The sequence below is a fragment of the Malaclemys terrapin genome, chromosome 15, assembly GCF_027887155.1.
Source record: "Malaclemys terrapin pileata isolate rMalTer1 chromosome 15, rMalTer1.hap1, whole genome shotgun sequence".
Classification (NCBI taxonomy): domain Eukaryota; kingdom Metazoa; phylum Chordata; order Testudines; family Emydidae; genus Malaclemys; species Malaclemys terrapin.
In genome coordinates this window covers 7,708,807-7,724,809 of record NC_071519.1, presented here as the reverse complement: position 1 = coordinate 7,724,809, position 16,003 = coordinate 7,708,807, and the positions used below count along the sequence as shown (strand labels likewise).

Below are 16,003 nucleotides of genomic sequence, written 5' to 3'. Positions count from 1 at the left end.
GACAATCAGTGAGGGTGAAGGACTGTAGTGTCAGTAACTGAAATGACCTTTTCTCCCCATCTCTCACTGTCTACGTCCTTCCTGTTTCCTCCTCTCCCCCCCGCCCAAATCTAACTCCCCTTCCAGCCCAGCTCTCTGTATCCCCATAAGGGAGAGGGGCCAGAGCCTCCATGAACTCCAGTGCTGGACTTTGCTAGTGATGTGAAAGATGCTCCAGTACTAGGGTGCTGGCTGTCAGTTTTAAACTAGAGGGATGCATAGATGGAGGAGAGGACAAGAAAATTGATCAGGAGGATCTGGGTTTAAAGGATCAAGGAAGCCCCCAAAATGGGAGTGAAGGTCTGTTCATAGCAGGAGTGTTGGGATTCAAACCCATACTGCCAAAGAGACTAGAGCCTTAAGCCAGCACCTTAGACTGCTCAGCCACACCACCAGCTCTAGTGAAAAAAACAGCTGCTTTGTCTTCTCCCTGTGACAGGGCTTGTCTACACTACCAAATTAGGTCAACACTGTTGAGTGGAGGAGGGAACCCCCAGCAACTCAGGGGGGTTTCTCGTAACAGAAAACATTTCTAGCTCACAAAGATGCAGCAGAGAATCTCATAGTTCCTGGGGAGACAGGTCAGGTTGCTAGGAAGATAACAGAATGCTGGGAATCATCAGGAAAGGGATAGATAAGAAGACAGAAAAGATCCGATTGCCTCTATATCAATCCATGGTACGCTGTAAGGTGTTTGCAGCTGTCCCTCCATCTGTCTGGGAGGGAGGCCACGGCCCTTGCAACAAGTCCTCTGAAAGGGCACAGTTCAGGGGGGAATTAGCACTGGGGTCTCCCCCATTCTGTGGGGTAGCACAGTACTGAGTCTAGGGGGGGCCCTAGCCTGTTCACAGGGTGGGCCACCAAACAGTTGGAGGGCTCTGGCCTACAATCAGGGTAGGGCAGTGTCAAGGTTCCTTCCCCACTCTGAACTTTAGGGTACAGATGTGGGGACCTGCATGAAAACCTCTAAGCTTCTCTACCAGCTTAGATCTGCTTTTGCTGCCACCACTCCCAATGTGCTAATTCCCTTCCCTGGGTAGCCTTGAGAGACTCCTCCACCAATTCCCTCGTGAACACTGATCCAAAACCCCTTGGATCTTAAAACAAGGAGGAATTAATCATTTCTCCCCCCTTCCCTTTCCCCCCTCCAATTCCTGGTGAGTCCAGATCAATCCCCTTGGATCTTAAAACAAGGAAAAATCAATCAGGTTCTTAAAAAGAAGGTTTTTAATTAAAAAAAAGAAAGGTAAAAATCATCTCTGTAAAATCAGGATGGAAAATAACTTTATAGGGTAATCCAATTTAAAGAGCCCAGAGGAACCCCCTCTAGCCTTAGGTTCAAAGTTACAGCAAACAGAGATAAGCTCTCTAACCAAAGGAACATTTACAAGTTGAGAAAACAAAGATAAAACTAACACGCCTTGCCTGGCTGTTTACTTACAAGTTTGAAATATGAGAGACATGTTCAGAAAGATTTGGAGAGCCTGTATTGATGTCTGGTCCCTCTTAGTCCCAAGAGCGAACAACCCCCAAAACAAAGAGCACAAACAAAAGCCTTCCCCCCAACCAAGATTTGAAAATATCTTGTTCCCTTATTGGTCCTTTGGGTCAGGTGTCAGTCAGGTTACCTGAGCTTCTTAACCTTTACAGGTAAAAGGATTTTGGTGTCTCTGGCCAGTAGTATTGTACACAGGAGGGCTGTTACCCTTCCCTTTTAGTTATGACAGGCAGCAATGTCGATAACCCCGGCCCTCAGGCAGGGTGGAGCAGCAAACAGTTAGGAGATTCTGGCCTGTATTCAGGACAGAGCAGTAACGAGTCTAGATGCCCAGGCCTCCAAACAGAGCAAGGCAGCAAAGTCTAGATGCCCAGGCCCTCAGACAGGGCAAGGCAGCAAAGTCAGCAGGCTCTGGCCTGTCTTCAGGACAGAGCAATACTGCATCTATATGCCCAGACCCTCAAACAGGGCGCAGCAGCAAACAGACGGGGGACCTGGCTCTGGCAGACGGCCGACAAACAGAGGTCTCTTGGCCTATGCTGGGGATGCTGCCACCCCAGGGGTGGGATGGCAGGGGTAGGGGGATGCAGGCCCACCCAACTGACCACGTCCCAGCCCAGGGCCCTAAGGGTGGGGAAGGGAGTATTCCACCACTGGGTGAGCGGGGAAATCCGGCCGCAACATGATGGCCACCAGCAGTCAGCAACACAACCAAACTATATTCGGCTCCCCTGGGCTACTTCCTACACTCCCGTTTGGAGGGGAGGGGAGTGTTACCTGGGTCCTGGGGTCGTCATTCATCTCGCTGGGGTAAAGAGCTAAGGGCAGCCCCAGTGGCTCCTCAGTGTCTCTGAGTGCAACCGGCAGCTCTGGCAGTCCCTCCAGGTCTCAGTCACTGTCAGGTCTGAGCTCCAGCAGCAGGTAGGACATGTCCTTCCCTTCCAGTGGCTCATCTCCAACTGAGCTGGAGGTTCTGCCTTTTATGCTTCCGGTTCCTGTTCTGCCCCTCTGCTTCCAGCGGGGCAGGCGTGGGGGTCCTGGCTCTGCCCACTGTGGGGGGGTGCAGCTGACCCTCCATCCATCTGGGCGGGAGGCCACGCCCCATCCCTACACACACCCACATATTGAATACTGCATGCAGATCTGGTCGCCCTGTCTCAAAGAAGATATATTGAAATTGGAAAAGGTAGAGATAAGGACAACAGAAATAATTAGGGGCATGGAACAGCTTCCATATGAGGAGAGATTAATAAGACAAGGACTGTTCTGGTTGGAAAACAGATGGAAAACTAATGGTGGATATGCTAGAGGTCTATAAAATTATGATTGGTGTAGAGGAAGTAAATAAAGAAGTGTTATATACTCCTTATAACACAAGAACTAGGGGTCACCAAATGAAATTAATAAGCAGCAGGTTTAAAAGAAACAAAAGGAAGTATTTCTTCACACAACGCATAGTCAACCTGTGGAACTCCTTGCCAGAGGATGTTGTGAAGACCAAGACTATAACAGGGTTTTTTAAAAAACTAGATAAGTTCATGGCGGATAGGTCCATCAATGGCTATTAGCTTCCAGAATGGGCAGGGATGCAAAACCAAGCTCTGAGGTGTCCCTAGCCCCTGTCTGCCAGATTCTGGGAATGGGCAACAGGAGATGGATCACTTCATGATCACCTGTTCTGTTCATTGCCTCTGGGGCACCTGGCATTGGCCACTGTCAGAAGACTGGACACTGGGCTAGATGGACCACTGGTATGACCCAGTCTGGCCGTTCTTCTGTTCTTAGAAAGTGTCTGGGGGGCATTGAGGGTCCAGATGGGGAATGTAGGAGAGGGGTCTGGGGTGGGGGAAAGTCTTGGGGAATGTGAGCTGCAGCAGGAATCACACAGGGGAAGGGTTTGGGGTGCACAGGACAGGATGGAGCTGGATGGGGAGTGAGTCTGGGGTCCCAGCTCACAGTAATGTCCCGAGCTCCTCAACTACCACTGACAGCTGAGCTCTTCCTCCCCATTGAGCCTCGGAGAGACAGTGGGTGGTGGGTGAGTTTGTACCCAAATAACTGACAGAGCCAAGCAAGGAGCAAAGAAATGTTTGCTTCAGTCACTGGGTCTCTGTTTCTATTCCTCACTCTCTCTCCCCCCTTCTCTGATAATGAGCAATGGTAAGAGAAGAAGAGGTTAAAACACCTGCTAGGTGGTGGCTGGGTTTAGATGACAAACTTAAAACCATCACAGCGCCCTCTAGTGTGACACTGACACGATCAGATTCTCACCTTTTATTGACACTTCATTAATAAATACAACAAGGAGTCCAGGAGTCCAGTGGCACCTTAAGGACTAACAGATTTACTTGGGCATAAGCTTTCGTGGGTAAAAAACCCACTTCTTCATGAGGGGTTTGGGGTGTGTGTGGGGCTCTGGGTTGGGGTGCAGCGGTGAGGGCTGGGAGGTGGGATGGGAATGATGGGCTCAGGGTGTGAGAGAGGGCTCTGTGCTGGGGCATGGGTTGGGGTGCGGGAGGGGGTCAGGGCTCTGGGTGCAGGCTCTGGGTGGGGGCCAGGGATGAGGGGTTTGGGGTGAAGGAAGGGGCTCTGGGTTTGGGGGGACTCAGGGCTGGGGCTGGGGCAGGGGATTGGGGAGCAGTAGGGGGTCAGGGCTCTGGGCTGAGGGTGCAGGCTCCGGTCTGGGGACAGGGCTGAGTGATTTCGGGTGAAGGAAGGGGCTCTGGGTTTGGGGGGACTCAGGGCTGGGGCAGGGGTTGGGGTGCGGGAGGGGGTCAGGGCTCTGGTTGCAGGCTCTGGGGTGGGTCCAGGGATGAGGGGCTTGGGGTGAAGGAAGGGGCTCCGGGTTTGAAGGGGGCTCAGGGCTGGGGCAGGGGATTGGGGAGTGGGGGCTCCCGGTCAGCGGCGCAGCGGGAGTGCTAACGCAGGCTTCCTGGCTGTCCTGGCACCGCGCACTGCGCCCAGGAAGCGGCCAGGAGCAGGTCCAGCTTCTAGGTGGACGTGCACAAGCGGCTCTGTGCGGCTCTTGCCCACAGGCACCGCCCCCCAGCTCCCATTCGCAGCACGGTGTCAGAACAGGTAGGGACTAGCCTGCCTTAGCCGGGCAGCGCCACCGACCGGACTTTTAATGGCCTGGTTGACGGTGCTGACCAGAACCGCTGTGACCCAGTGGTTTCCATTCCGCAACCCAGGACTGGGTCACAACCCGCAGTTTGAAAACCACTGCAGTAGGACATAGCGCCACCCTGTGGGCATTTCATTTCCGTCCCTAGTTTCACACAGAGACACAATTTCCTTTGCACAGATCCATGAACAGCAAAAAACCTCCCTGTGTCTCTGGTCTGAGCCAGGGCGTTCGATTCCAGTGAACCTTCTCTCCTGCAATGGCGATGGTCAGACAGAGGGGACGTGGCACCTTCACCTCTGCCAGGGAGATATTGGCTCGGCTCTTTCTTTCTGCTGCTGTTGTTAGTCCATGAAACATCAAGGGTGGAATAAAAAGCTGAGTTTACTCCAGGGTGAGGAAAGAAAGGAGCCACCAACCCCTTGGCAAAGCTCAGTGCCCCATAGACAACCTGCCCCCTGCTATTGCAATCACTGATGTACTGGGGATATGATGGGAAAGGGACTGTCTGAATTATCAAGGCAGGAAATGAACAACAATCTACAGCAATGTCATTAACACAAACACACTCTCATCCTGCTCCAGCCGGAAGGGAAATGGGCAGGAATTCTCGCTGTTCAGCCATGAACACCCGTACACAATGGCACGGTGTGTTGTGGAACCTGGTCTGAGGAAACAATTGGAAATGATCAGTGAGAACAGAACTAGAGTGTAGTGAGAAATCTGTCTAAAGCAGGTAGTTGTGGCCGAGTGGTTAAGGCGATGGACTAGAAATCCATTGGGGTTGCCCCGCGCAGGTTCAAATCCTGCCAACTACGGAGGAACTGCTGGTTCTTTAGTTTCAGTGCCTGAGCATCTTTGCTGTTAACGCGAGCTAGGTCTTGTCTCACTGTCAGGCTATGTCTACACCACAGAGCTATGCCACTCTAGTTACAGTGTTTTAATTAAACCACTGTTGCAAGTCCACACTCTACTTCTTGTGTCACCAGAGCATATCCATGCTAGCAGCTCTTGCATTGCCACAGAGAGCAGTGCACTGTGGGTAGCTATCCTGCTGTGCAACTGGCCGCAGGGTGCTTTGAGAAAGGTTTGCAATGCCTCATGGGCCGGTACAACATCACATGATGCAGGTTTCTCTCTCCCATTGTTCCATGGGCCTCCTACTAGATTGCAGCAGCTTTTCAACTGCAGTGTGCATGATGGGGCAGAGACCGTGTGGGTGCTGGGGAAGAGGGAGTGTGTCGGCACGCTGTCTCTACGTTCAGACAGCTGCTGGAAGCAACCAGTCCTGAGGCAGGGGAGGGGGACAACCCCAACATCAGCCCCTGCTTCAATCAATGGCACAGCTCAGCACAGCACAGCAGTCTCTCTCTCTCTCACACACGCTGCTGCCTGCCTAGCTCTCGGGTGCCGGAAATGGGGGGTTAGAGGGCCATGCCCCAACCACTTTTTAGCAGCTGTAAGGATGAATGACGGAAGGGGGGACAAAGCGGAGTCTTGGGGGGAAGAGGCATTCTGTGGGTGTGGCCTCGGGGGAGGGGAGGGTGGGGTCTCAGGGAGAAGGGGTGGAGTGAGTGAGGGGCCTTGGAGAAAGGGGCGTTGTGAGGGGGTGGGGCCGCAGTTCAGACTCCGGGGGCCCCCCCACTGTAAGGAAGCTCCTGCCCCAGCTCTGTGTTCGCAGTGCGGGGGAGCCGCATTCCACGGCAGTGATTTGCTCCTGGCTGCCAGAGCAGGGCAGCAGGCTCAGCTGTCAGAGCTTCCCGGCGCGATGGACCGGGAGGGGCCCAGCCTCTGTAGCAGGAATGCAGGGCAGCCAGCTCACGGCAGGCATGTGGGATACTGGCGGAGGCCAGTTACAGTGCTATAATGACCAGCAGCGTCTACACTGATACTTTCTTGCTTTAAGTTTGCCACAAAAAGCTCTCGGCCTCTCGTCGAGGTGGTTTTATTTTGTCACCAAACCAGGGCAGTTTTGTCGCCAGACGTGGCATTGCAGGGTGTTCACCTGCCAAAAGCTGCCGACCACAGGAATGTCATGTGAACATGCAAAACCGATTTTCTTATAGTGCTTTCTGACTGTCGACAAAACTCTGTAGTGCAGAGACGGCCCTATTGGAATCACTGATGTGCTGGAGATATGACTGGGAAAGGGACTGTCTGAATCATCGTGGCAGGGAATGAACAATCTATAGCGATATCACTAACCACAGACACACTCAAATCATGCTCCAGACAGAAGGGAAATCATAGAATCAGAGAATATCAGGGTTGGAAGGGACCTCAGGAGGTCATCTAGTCCAACCCTCTGCTCAAAGCAGGACCAATCCCCAACTAAATCATCCCAGCCAGGGCTTTGTAAAGCCTGACCTTAAAAACCTCTAAGGAAGGAGGTTCCACCACCTCCCTAGGTAACCCATTCCAGTGCTTCACCACCCTCCTAGTGAAAAAGTTTTTCCTAATATTCAACCTAAACCTCCCCCACTGCAATTTATTCATAGATTCTAGGACTGGAAGGAACTTTGAGAGGTCATCGATTCCAGTCCCCTGCCCTCATGGCAGGACCAAATACTGTCTAGACAATCCCTGATAGACATTTATCTAACCTGCTCTTAAATATCTCCAGAGATGGAGATTCCACAACCTCCCTAGGCAATTTATTCCAGTGTTTAACCACCCTGACAGTTAGGAACTTTTTCCTAATGTCCAACCTAGACCTCCCTTGCTGCAGTTTAAGCCCATTGCTTCTTGTTCTATCCTTAGAGGCTAAGATGAACAAGTTTTCTCCCACCTCCTTATGACATCCTTTTAGATACCTGAAAACTGCTATCATGTCCCCTCTCAGTCTTCTCTTTTCCAAACAAAACAACCCAATTCTTTCAGCCTTCCTTCATAGGTCATGTTCTCAAGACCTTTAATCATTCTTGTTGTTCTTCTCTGGACCCTCTCCAATTTCTCCACATCTTTCTTGAAATGCAGTGCCCAGAACTGGACACAATACTCCAGTTGAGGCGTAACCAGCGCGGAGTAGAGTGGAAGAATGACTTCTCGTGTCTTGCTCACAACACACCTGTTAATGCATCCAAGAATCACGTTTGCGTTTTTTGCAACAGCATCACACTGTTGACTCATATATAACTTGTGGTCCACTATAACCCCTAGATCCATTACTCCTTGGGCAGGAATTCTTGCTGTTCAGCCATGGAGACACTTACACAAGTGAGTGTGTTGTGGAAGCTGGTCTGAGCAAACAATTGGAAGTGATAGTTCAGTGAGAACAGAGCCATGGTATGGTGAGAGATGGTTGTGAACGAAATAGTCGTGGCTGAGTGGTTAAGGTGATGTACTAGCAATCCCTTGGGGTCTCTGTGCACGGGTTTGAAGTCTGCTAATTACAGAAAAGCCAGCGTAGTGGCTGCTGCAGTTTTAGTACCTGAGCATCCTTGGTGCAATCTGGAGCCTGGCCTGGTCTCACTCTCAGGCTAAGGCTGCCCTTAAAATTCTACAGCAGGTGGGACCAAGGAGTGCACTGCAGGTATATTTGGGCCTGCTAAGAGTGGGGGAGGCCCAAATATACCTGAGGAGTGGGGAAGGGGAACGTGGATAAATGTTCTATGGTGTCAGATCTGGGAACAGAACACTGGAAACAGACTCTCCTGGCGTGTAGAGCTATGGAGATGCCTGCTGGAAACTAACCCCAATGAAAATTGCACTGCCTGCATTTCGGACTTCTGGTCTCCTGATTTCTGCCTGCATGACAAGAACCAGGGGAGGGGGTGAAGGGAAAGCCACCTAACAGACACTTGGTGGGTAAAGAGGAGATTGAGGATCCAGCACCCAGTGGTGCCTGGCTGAATGTGTCTCCTCTTCCCACAGCTTGGTCGATCTGCTGAGGAAATGGAGAAGACTGCCTTTGCCTAGCCGTACATTGCATGCCAAAGAAACAGGTCTTTTGGTGACAAGTGTTGAAAGGAGGCACCCGACAAATGTGGAGACAAGAAAAATGTCCCCATCACTCAATTTGCATCTGTGGCTGTTGAAGCCAGAACACAAAGTGCTAAATACTCTATGGCAATAGCTATCAGAAGAGTCTCTACCAAAGACTTTTTCCACCATCAGGGTCTCTCTGTGTACGGAGCTCCTGATAATGTGATGTCTGCAGGCAGTGGAGAACTCTATTTTGGCATCTCTTTGTCTCTTTTGTGGTGAACATCTGCAGTGGCTGTTAAAAGGCGTCTAGATAGTCATCTTTGGGAAGAGCTGGCTGAAGAGCCTTCCTACTAACCAGGAGATCCTGGCTTGGCCTGCCAGTTCTTCCTTGCTGAACCTAGCTTGTCTGCTCGGCTCCTTTTTTTGTATCTCTTCTCATAAAAAGAAAAGACCTCGCAGCGCAATCCTTGTGCTTGTTCAAGACCGAGAGAGCCTTCCTTGCGACTAAGTCTTGGAAAGAGGCAAATGAGAAGTCTGGAGCTGATGAAAAGGTTACCACAACTCAGAACTGAGCTGAGATTGCTGCAACTGAAACTCAGAGCACTTACTAACCACTATATGATCCGAGCGGCTGGTGGGAGAAGCTCATGTTAGAAGCCCTCTGTCAACTCAGCTGTGGTTTTCTGTGCACAGAGAGCCAGACACCGAAGGTCTGCAAGTCGTGAGGGAAATGGGGAACAGCTGTACTTTGGAATTTGAAGGTGTTGTCTTAGACCATCGAGTGGAACAATTGCAACCAAACCCTTGAGGCAGGCACTATGGCTTAGCTGGCTAAAGCACCTGTCTAGTAAACAGGAGATCCTGGGTTCAACTCCCAGTGGTGCCTTGTTGCGTGGCTTTTGTCTCCTCGGCTCACATTTTCCTCTGTCTTTCTAGGACACAGAAGAGACTTCTCTTGGCAATCCAAGTAATTGCTTGCTAAGGAAAAGGCTTCTTTGGAGAAGAGCATTGGAAAGAATCAAATCATAAGCCTGGAGTTGTGGAGCTCCCAGAAGTTATTAAGGGACAGAGACTCCTCAATGCCCTTAGTAACAAGGGTTTGGGGTTCCCTGAGGCCAGTAAGGGGGTCACCATGTCTGCCTTATAACCCTGGGTGCCAGGTCGCAAGTCTAGGGGCTTGGCTACACTTGCAAGTTAGAGCACATTAAAGCAGCCCCAGGCACTCTAACTACTGACGTGTAATGCTGCTGTTGTGCGTGTGTGTGAGACAGGGGGGTCTACTGCTGTCTGAACACACAAGACAGCATGCTGACACACTCTCAGCCCCCCAAACACACTGTCTCTCCCCCCACGTAACACAACACACTCCCTGTCACACTCCACCCCTGCCCCCTGTTTGAAAAGCACGTTGCAGCCACTTGCACACTGGGATAGCTACCACAAGGCACTGCTCTCTGTGGCGTTGCAAGAGCTGCTAATGTGGCCACTCCAGTGCGCTTGCAGCTGACAGTATGAACACACGGCAGCGTTTTCCCTGCTGCGCTCGCCGAAGGCTGGTTTAACTCCCAGCGCTCTACATCTGCAAGTGTAGCCAAGCCCTAAATTTGCCAGACCAACCTAACTAAGTAACTGCCCTCCACCATCATTTGCAGTGAGTAGGGGCACGCTGAAGCACACACCACACTCGCTGGCTCAGCCTTGAGCATGCTGGGGTGGCCACCTCCCCGTTGATGAGACCTGGTCCCACCATCTTCGTGGAGCTCCAGTCTGCCCTGCTGCCATCCCTGTCTGTGTTGTCTTCTCTAGCAGTTGACTGGAAGGTGCGCATTGGCCCCGTGCCATGGAGCTATGTTGTCTCGAAGGGCGAAAGCAGGAAGAATGGTGCCTTCATAGCCCACCCAATGTTCCATAACATCATTAAGGAAAATATTTCTCAATGAACTCTCAGTAAAAGATCAGAAACATCCAGTGCCTGCATCAGTCTACGAGCATTGGTATTTTCTTTAAATTTGCCAGACCAACCTAACTAACACCTACCACACATTTGAACCTCTTCTTTTCACACCCTTGCTCACAGGGCCAGCTTTAAGCCGATTCGGCCGATTCCCCGGAATGGGGCCCCGCGCCTAAGAGGGCCCCACAACGTCCGGGGCTGCCGGCGGAGCGGGAAAAAAAAAAAAAAAAAAAAAGCCGTGTCCTGCTTCTCCCCCCTCCCTCCAGCGCTTGCGCTGCCATAGAGCTGATCAGTGCAAGCCTGGGAGGGAGGCGTGAGGAGGAGGAATGCAGCGTGGTTGGGGAAGAGGCGGGGCCAGGGTGGGGATTTGGAGAGGGATCCAATGGGGCAGAGAGGGGCTGGGGCTGGGGGCGGGGCCAGTGCCGGGATTTGGGGGGGATCCAATGGGGCAGGGAGGGGGCGGAGTTAGGGCAGGGGGGGCACGAGACAATTCGCATCCCGCCGTGGGGCCCTACACCTGCTAAAGCCGGCCCTGCTTGCTCATTCTGAAGGTCTGCTTTGTCTCCAGAGAGATCCATTCTCTTTCAGAACAGCCTTGCTCTTTGATGTGTCGGAGTAAACACTCCTCTTCACTCTATTCTCAGAGAAACACTAGTATTAACTGTTTGCTACTGATGGGTTTAGAAAACATTTGTCGAGTGGAAGATGCCATTTCTGGAGGATTGTTCCCAAGATGCAGTACTTTGTGTTCAAACATCTCCCAGCTTCCTTGGTAAAAGTAAGACCAAGGTTTCTTTGCAATATACAAGGAGAAAATAGCTTTTCACCCCAGATGGGACTTGAAACCACAATCTCTGGCTTGGGAAGCCAGTGCCTTATCCATTAGGCCACTGAGGCCCTGAAGAGCAACTGCCAGAGGGCTGGAAATTCCCTCTCATAATTGCACATTCCTCACATTCACTTGGAAGCCAAATACCCCCTTTATGCGCCTTAGAGAAATGTCTGCATCCCCTGGCAGCGAGGCAACTGGACAGGTTGCTGACACAGCTGAGCACCACCTTTCCGCCAGCCATCTTTAGAGAAGAACCCCACCCTAGAGTCCCCCATCCCTCCATCAGCACCTCCACGTCTGTGGCTCTGAGTGGCAGTAGGATGATTGGGGGAAATCCGGGGCTGGAAGCGGGTACGGTCAGCCTGTAAGGAGTAACCAGGTGGGGCAGACCCAGGGGGAGGCTGTGGGCTGCTGGTCGGTTGTTGGGATCCGAGCTCTAGATAAAAGCTGCACAGCGACCTGACACCCAGGGTTATAGGGCCGACATAGTGACCCCCTTACTGGTCTCGGTGAGCCCCAAACCCGTGTTACGAAGGGCACTGAGGAGTCTCTGTCCCTTAATATCTTCTGGGAGCTCCCCAGCAGGCTGCAGGCGTCAGCCGCCTCCTGCCCCACAGGTTAGACTCTTGGCGCTGTGCCAGCCGCCCCCTCGCTTGCAGTCCCAGTGTGAGAAGAAGGAGGCCTGGTGCTGGCAGAAGAGGGTTTTGATGAACCTGTGTTATGGGCCCAGCACGCTTCCTCTGTCACTCTGCTGGCTTTTCGTAAGCAGCACCTGGCTCCAGGCTAGTGCCCTGCGAGCTCTGGCACTGGCAGGAAGCGGTGCAGGGTGCTGGCAGTGACCCTGGCAAACCAGCTGCTGGTTGGTGTCTCTGTGGTATCCTGGGTCAGTGAGTTCAGCTGTTAATGGAAAGGAGGGGGGTTCTGCTCCCCCAGGGATGCCACTGAAGGCTCCTCGTGGGCTCCTCAAGGTCTGCTGGGAGCCGTGATGTTCCCCTTTTACCACCTCGAAGGCTCCCTCTTGGACACAGTGTGGTCACCTGCTGGCTGGAAGAGCATGGGGGCCGCGCCACAAAAGCCTGTTTCCGAGCAGCCACGCCAGGGACTCGGGCTTAATCCAAGTGCAAAATCTTCAGTTGTGCACGTTTTGCTCCCTTCCTGCCTCCGCCCAGTGGCGTAGCCAGGTTTTAAGAGCAGGGAGAGCAAACATAAAAAAGACGCCCCCCCTTGGCTCCTCCTCTGGCCACGCCCCCCCTTGGCTCCTCCTCTGGCCGCTCCGCGCCCCCCCCTTTGGCTGACTCCTCCAGACCCATCTATTGCTAGGGCCCTGCAGGCACCCGGGAGCCCCTTGCATGCACCCTGACACCCCCCACCGTACCCCGGGCCGGGCCGGGCCGAGCCGCTGTGGGGTCCACGTCCCTTTAAGAGCGGGGCTGGGCTGAGCCAAGCCGGCGGGGGGGTGGCTTCACTTCCCACTGCAGGCTGATGCCGGAGCCTGGGCTGAGAGCCCCGCTGGTCTCTGGCACCAGCTCCGGGCGGTGCTTTGCTGTGGCTCCCCCCGGGCCGGGATGTCCCCTTCACCTGCACAGTAGGGGCGGGTTGCATGAGGGCAGGACCTGGTGCCATCTGCCTGGCGGGCCCTGGGGGGCACCGGGCGAGATGGGGTGTTGCGGGGGGCATCAGGCAGAGTGATGGGCTACTGGGCCCCAGGACAAGCGCCCAGCACGCGCTTGGTCACTCACCTTCCCATCTGGGCCGAAGGGGAGGGACTCTCCGTCTCTTCCCCGACTGTGGAGGGCGTGAGGTCCCGCTGGGTCTCCGCGGCCTCGCTTGACCTCAAGGAGGAGGCAGCTCCGTGGAGCTGGTAGTCTGGCCGGGGGGGCTGCTGGACGCCCGCTCCTCCATCTCTGCCTAGCCCCAAGCACAGAGCACACCAGGCGCGAACCCCATCCCAGGTTAGCCCCCTGCTGGGGCCGAGGGCTGAACAGGCCCGGCAGGGCAGTGCGGGGGCTGCTGGAGCCTGGAGGGGGAAGCTGGGGAAGGGGGGGCACGGCCTCAACCCCCTTGGGCTGCCTGCCTTGCGGAGGAGGCAGAGGGGCTCAAGCCACAGCAGGACCCCAGCCCCCCGAGAGAGGGGATCTGGGACCAGCCTGGGGAGGCAGGAACAGCCCCGGGGGTGCTGGGCGCATGCAGGGCAGAGCCCCGGGAAAGCCCCAGCCCCGCGGCGGGCAGCGCTGCAGAGGAGGAGCCCACGGCGGGCGAGGGGCAGCTGGCGGGCAGATCCCCTCTCCCCGGCAGCTTCCTACTTCCCTCGGCCCGGAAGCAGGAAGCAGACGGAGAGAGGGAAGCTGCCCGCCAACTGCGGAGCGCTCAGACGCCGAGCCCTGAGCCACCGCAGGAGGCAGCTGCGGCGGCGATGTTGGGGCCGCGTGGGGTGCGATGGCCGAGAAGCCGTCCCTTTGCTCCTCTGGCCACGCCTGCCGCCCCCCCCCAATGGCTCCTCCGGAGTCAGGCCGTGCTGCCCCCCAACTTGCCTGCAGGACCCCAGTGGCAGCCCAGCAGGCGCCGCTTTTGAAAAATTTACTGAGGGGAAGCGGCTGCTTCCCCTGAACCCCCCTAGCTACGGTACTGGCCTCCGCCCAAGCGGCAAGTGAGAAACGGACGAGACACGCCGGCTCAAAGACGCCTCCCTCCCACTTCCCTGTTTGCTGCACATAGTTCTTGGCCTGCTTCATGCCTCATCAGGGAAGGGCGGCCATGCTGCTCAAGCCTGAGTCACGTCCGCAGCCTGGCCCGCCCCGGCTGACGGAGCGCAGAGCCACGCGAGTCAACGGCAGGTCGAGTCGGGAGCCTCGGCTCTTTCCCCTGACAGCCACACAGAGCTGCCTAGCATCCTGAGAGCCTCCCTCGTGTTCTCCCGCAGCAGCCGCCTGCCGGTGTGGGTGGGAAAAGGGGACGAGGAAGCACTGCTGCCTCAGGCCGGGACAGGAGGCCCTCACCACACCCAGGCCTGCCTCTTGCCTTCAGCCCAGGCAGCCAGAGGTGCTGGGGAGCTCCCTGGCCATTCGACACCTCAGCCACCTTTTGCCTCATGGCTTAGGCTCTTGGTGCTCTGCAGGTTGCCGCCTCGCTTGAAGGGCCAGAGCCAAAAGAAACAAGCACGTGTCTAGCAGGGGGATGGGCCCAGCACACTTACACTGCACCACCCTGCTGGCTTGTCACTTACAGCCTCTAGCACCCAGCCTCCAGCATCCACACTAGCGCCTTGTGAGCTGTAGCGCTGGCAAGCAGAAGCGCAGGCTGCTAGGCAGCAGCCTTGGTAACAGCAGACGTGTGTCTCTGTGGCCCAATGGGTCAGTGCGTTTAGCTGTTAACCAAAAGGATGGTGGTTTGAGCCCCCCAAGGACTGGGCCGTCCTTAGCCATAGGCAGAACAGGCAACCGCCTAGGGCCCCACGCTACCTGGGGGCACCGCTCTGCCCGGAGCCCGGACAGACGGGAAGCAGTGGAGCATTTAACAGCAGGGCTGCTGGGTCCTAGAGAGAGCCGAATGCAGCACAGTCTGAGGGAGGGGATTGGCTGCTGGGGTCTCTGGGAAGGGAAGGGGAGGGGTGGGGGAAGGAACTCACCTGTGAGTGTGACTCTTTCCCCCGGCGTGAGGTGAGGCAGGCTCGGCAGCTCTGGCACCAGTATCCTTTGTTGTCCCCAGGGCCGGCTCCAGGGTTTCTGCCACCCCAACTGGCAAAAAAAAAAAAAAAAAAAGCCGCGGCAGCACAATTGCGCCATTCTACTCTTCGGTGGCAATTGGGTGGCAGGTTCTTCACTCCGAGAGGGACTGAGGGACCTGCCACCGAATTACTGCGCTGCAGACCCAGACGTGCCGCCCCGATAGCGGCTGGAGTGCCGCCCTTTGGTATTGGCAGCCTCAAGAACCTGCTTCTTTAGCTGGTGCCTGGAGTCGGCCCTGTTTCCCACTTATTCTGTAGCTACATTGGTCATGGTTCCCCACTCCTTCACAATTCTGCAGTGCAATTTCCTTTGTTCCCCTTGCTTTTATCCATAATGGCTGTTCAGTAAAACCACTTTTCCCTGGCTGATGGAATTGATCTGCAAAGGGATTTATTAAATGCAGCATTGGTCAGAGCTGTTTTTTAAAAGATATTTAAACCCACTTGCTTTACTCAAAGGGAATATTTGTGCTTAGGCTTGTGCATCCAGTGTGCCTTCTTGGTGGCTAGTGTAAGAGGTAATAAGATCACAATTATTCCTTTGAGGTCATAGATTAGTCCAGGAAAGGAGAGACGAATTAGGTGGCCCATGCTAGGAGATTCCCTATGCATCTACCAGAGGGGGGGAAGAGAAGAGATGGAGGGCAGGGAATAAGTCAGTTCAGCCTGCTTATGGAGCTACAGCAATAACTGCAGTTGTGTATCCAGTTGTGTATCCCCACTCTATCACTGAATTGTTTTCTTCCTAACCAGGAGTCAGATTCTATTCTATTCATGTTCTTAAAACAATGCCCATCCCTGACTAAAGTGAGCCCTTGGGCCTTGACAATTTGTCCGTTATATGGACTGTCAAGGCTGTATCCCCACTTTGAACTTTAGGGTACAAATGTAGGGGCCTGCATGAA

General features: G+C 54.3%; 1 protein-coding gene and 3 non-coding genes across 4 annotated transcripts in view; 2 read left to right on the top strand and 2 right to left on the bottom strand.

Annotated features, from left to right (window-relative positions):
• Positions 1-14,106, bottom strand: part of LOC128823355 (uncharacterized) — a 51,026-nt gene extending 36,920 nt beyond the window's left edge. Inside the window, exons 1-2 of the mRNA XM_054005596.1 lie at positions 14,001-14,106; positions 13,114-13,282 (exon numbers count right to left, since the gene is read on the bottom strand). Coding sequence (XP_053861571.1) covers positions 13,114-13,282; positions 14,001-14,106 — 275 coding nt within the window. The remainder of the gene's footprint in view (positions 1-13,113; positions 13,283-14,000) is intronic.
• On the top strand, positions 5,398-5,479 carry TRNAS-AGA (transfer RNA serine (anticodon AGA)). The gene has a single exon. It is a non-coding gene; the product is annotated as a tRNA-Ser (tRNA).
• On the top strand, positions 9,401-9,474 carry TRNAT-AGU (transfer RNA threonine (anticodon AGU)). The gene has a single exon. It is a non-coding gene; the product is annotated as a tRNA-Thr (tRNA).
• Positions 11,367-11,439, bottom strand: TRNAG-CCC (transfer RNA glycine (anticodon CCC)). Its single transcript has one exon. It is a non-coding gene; the product is annotated as a tRNA-Gly (tRNA).
• Positions 14,107-16,003: the final 1,897 nt, after the last annotated feature.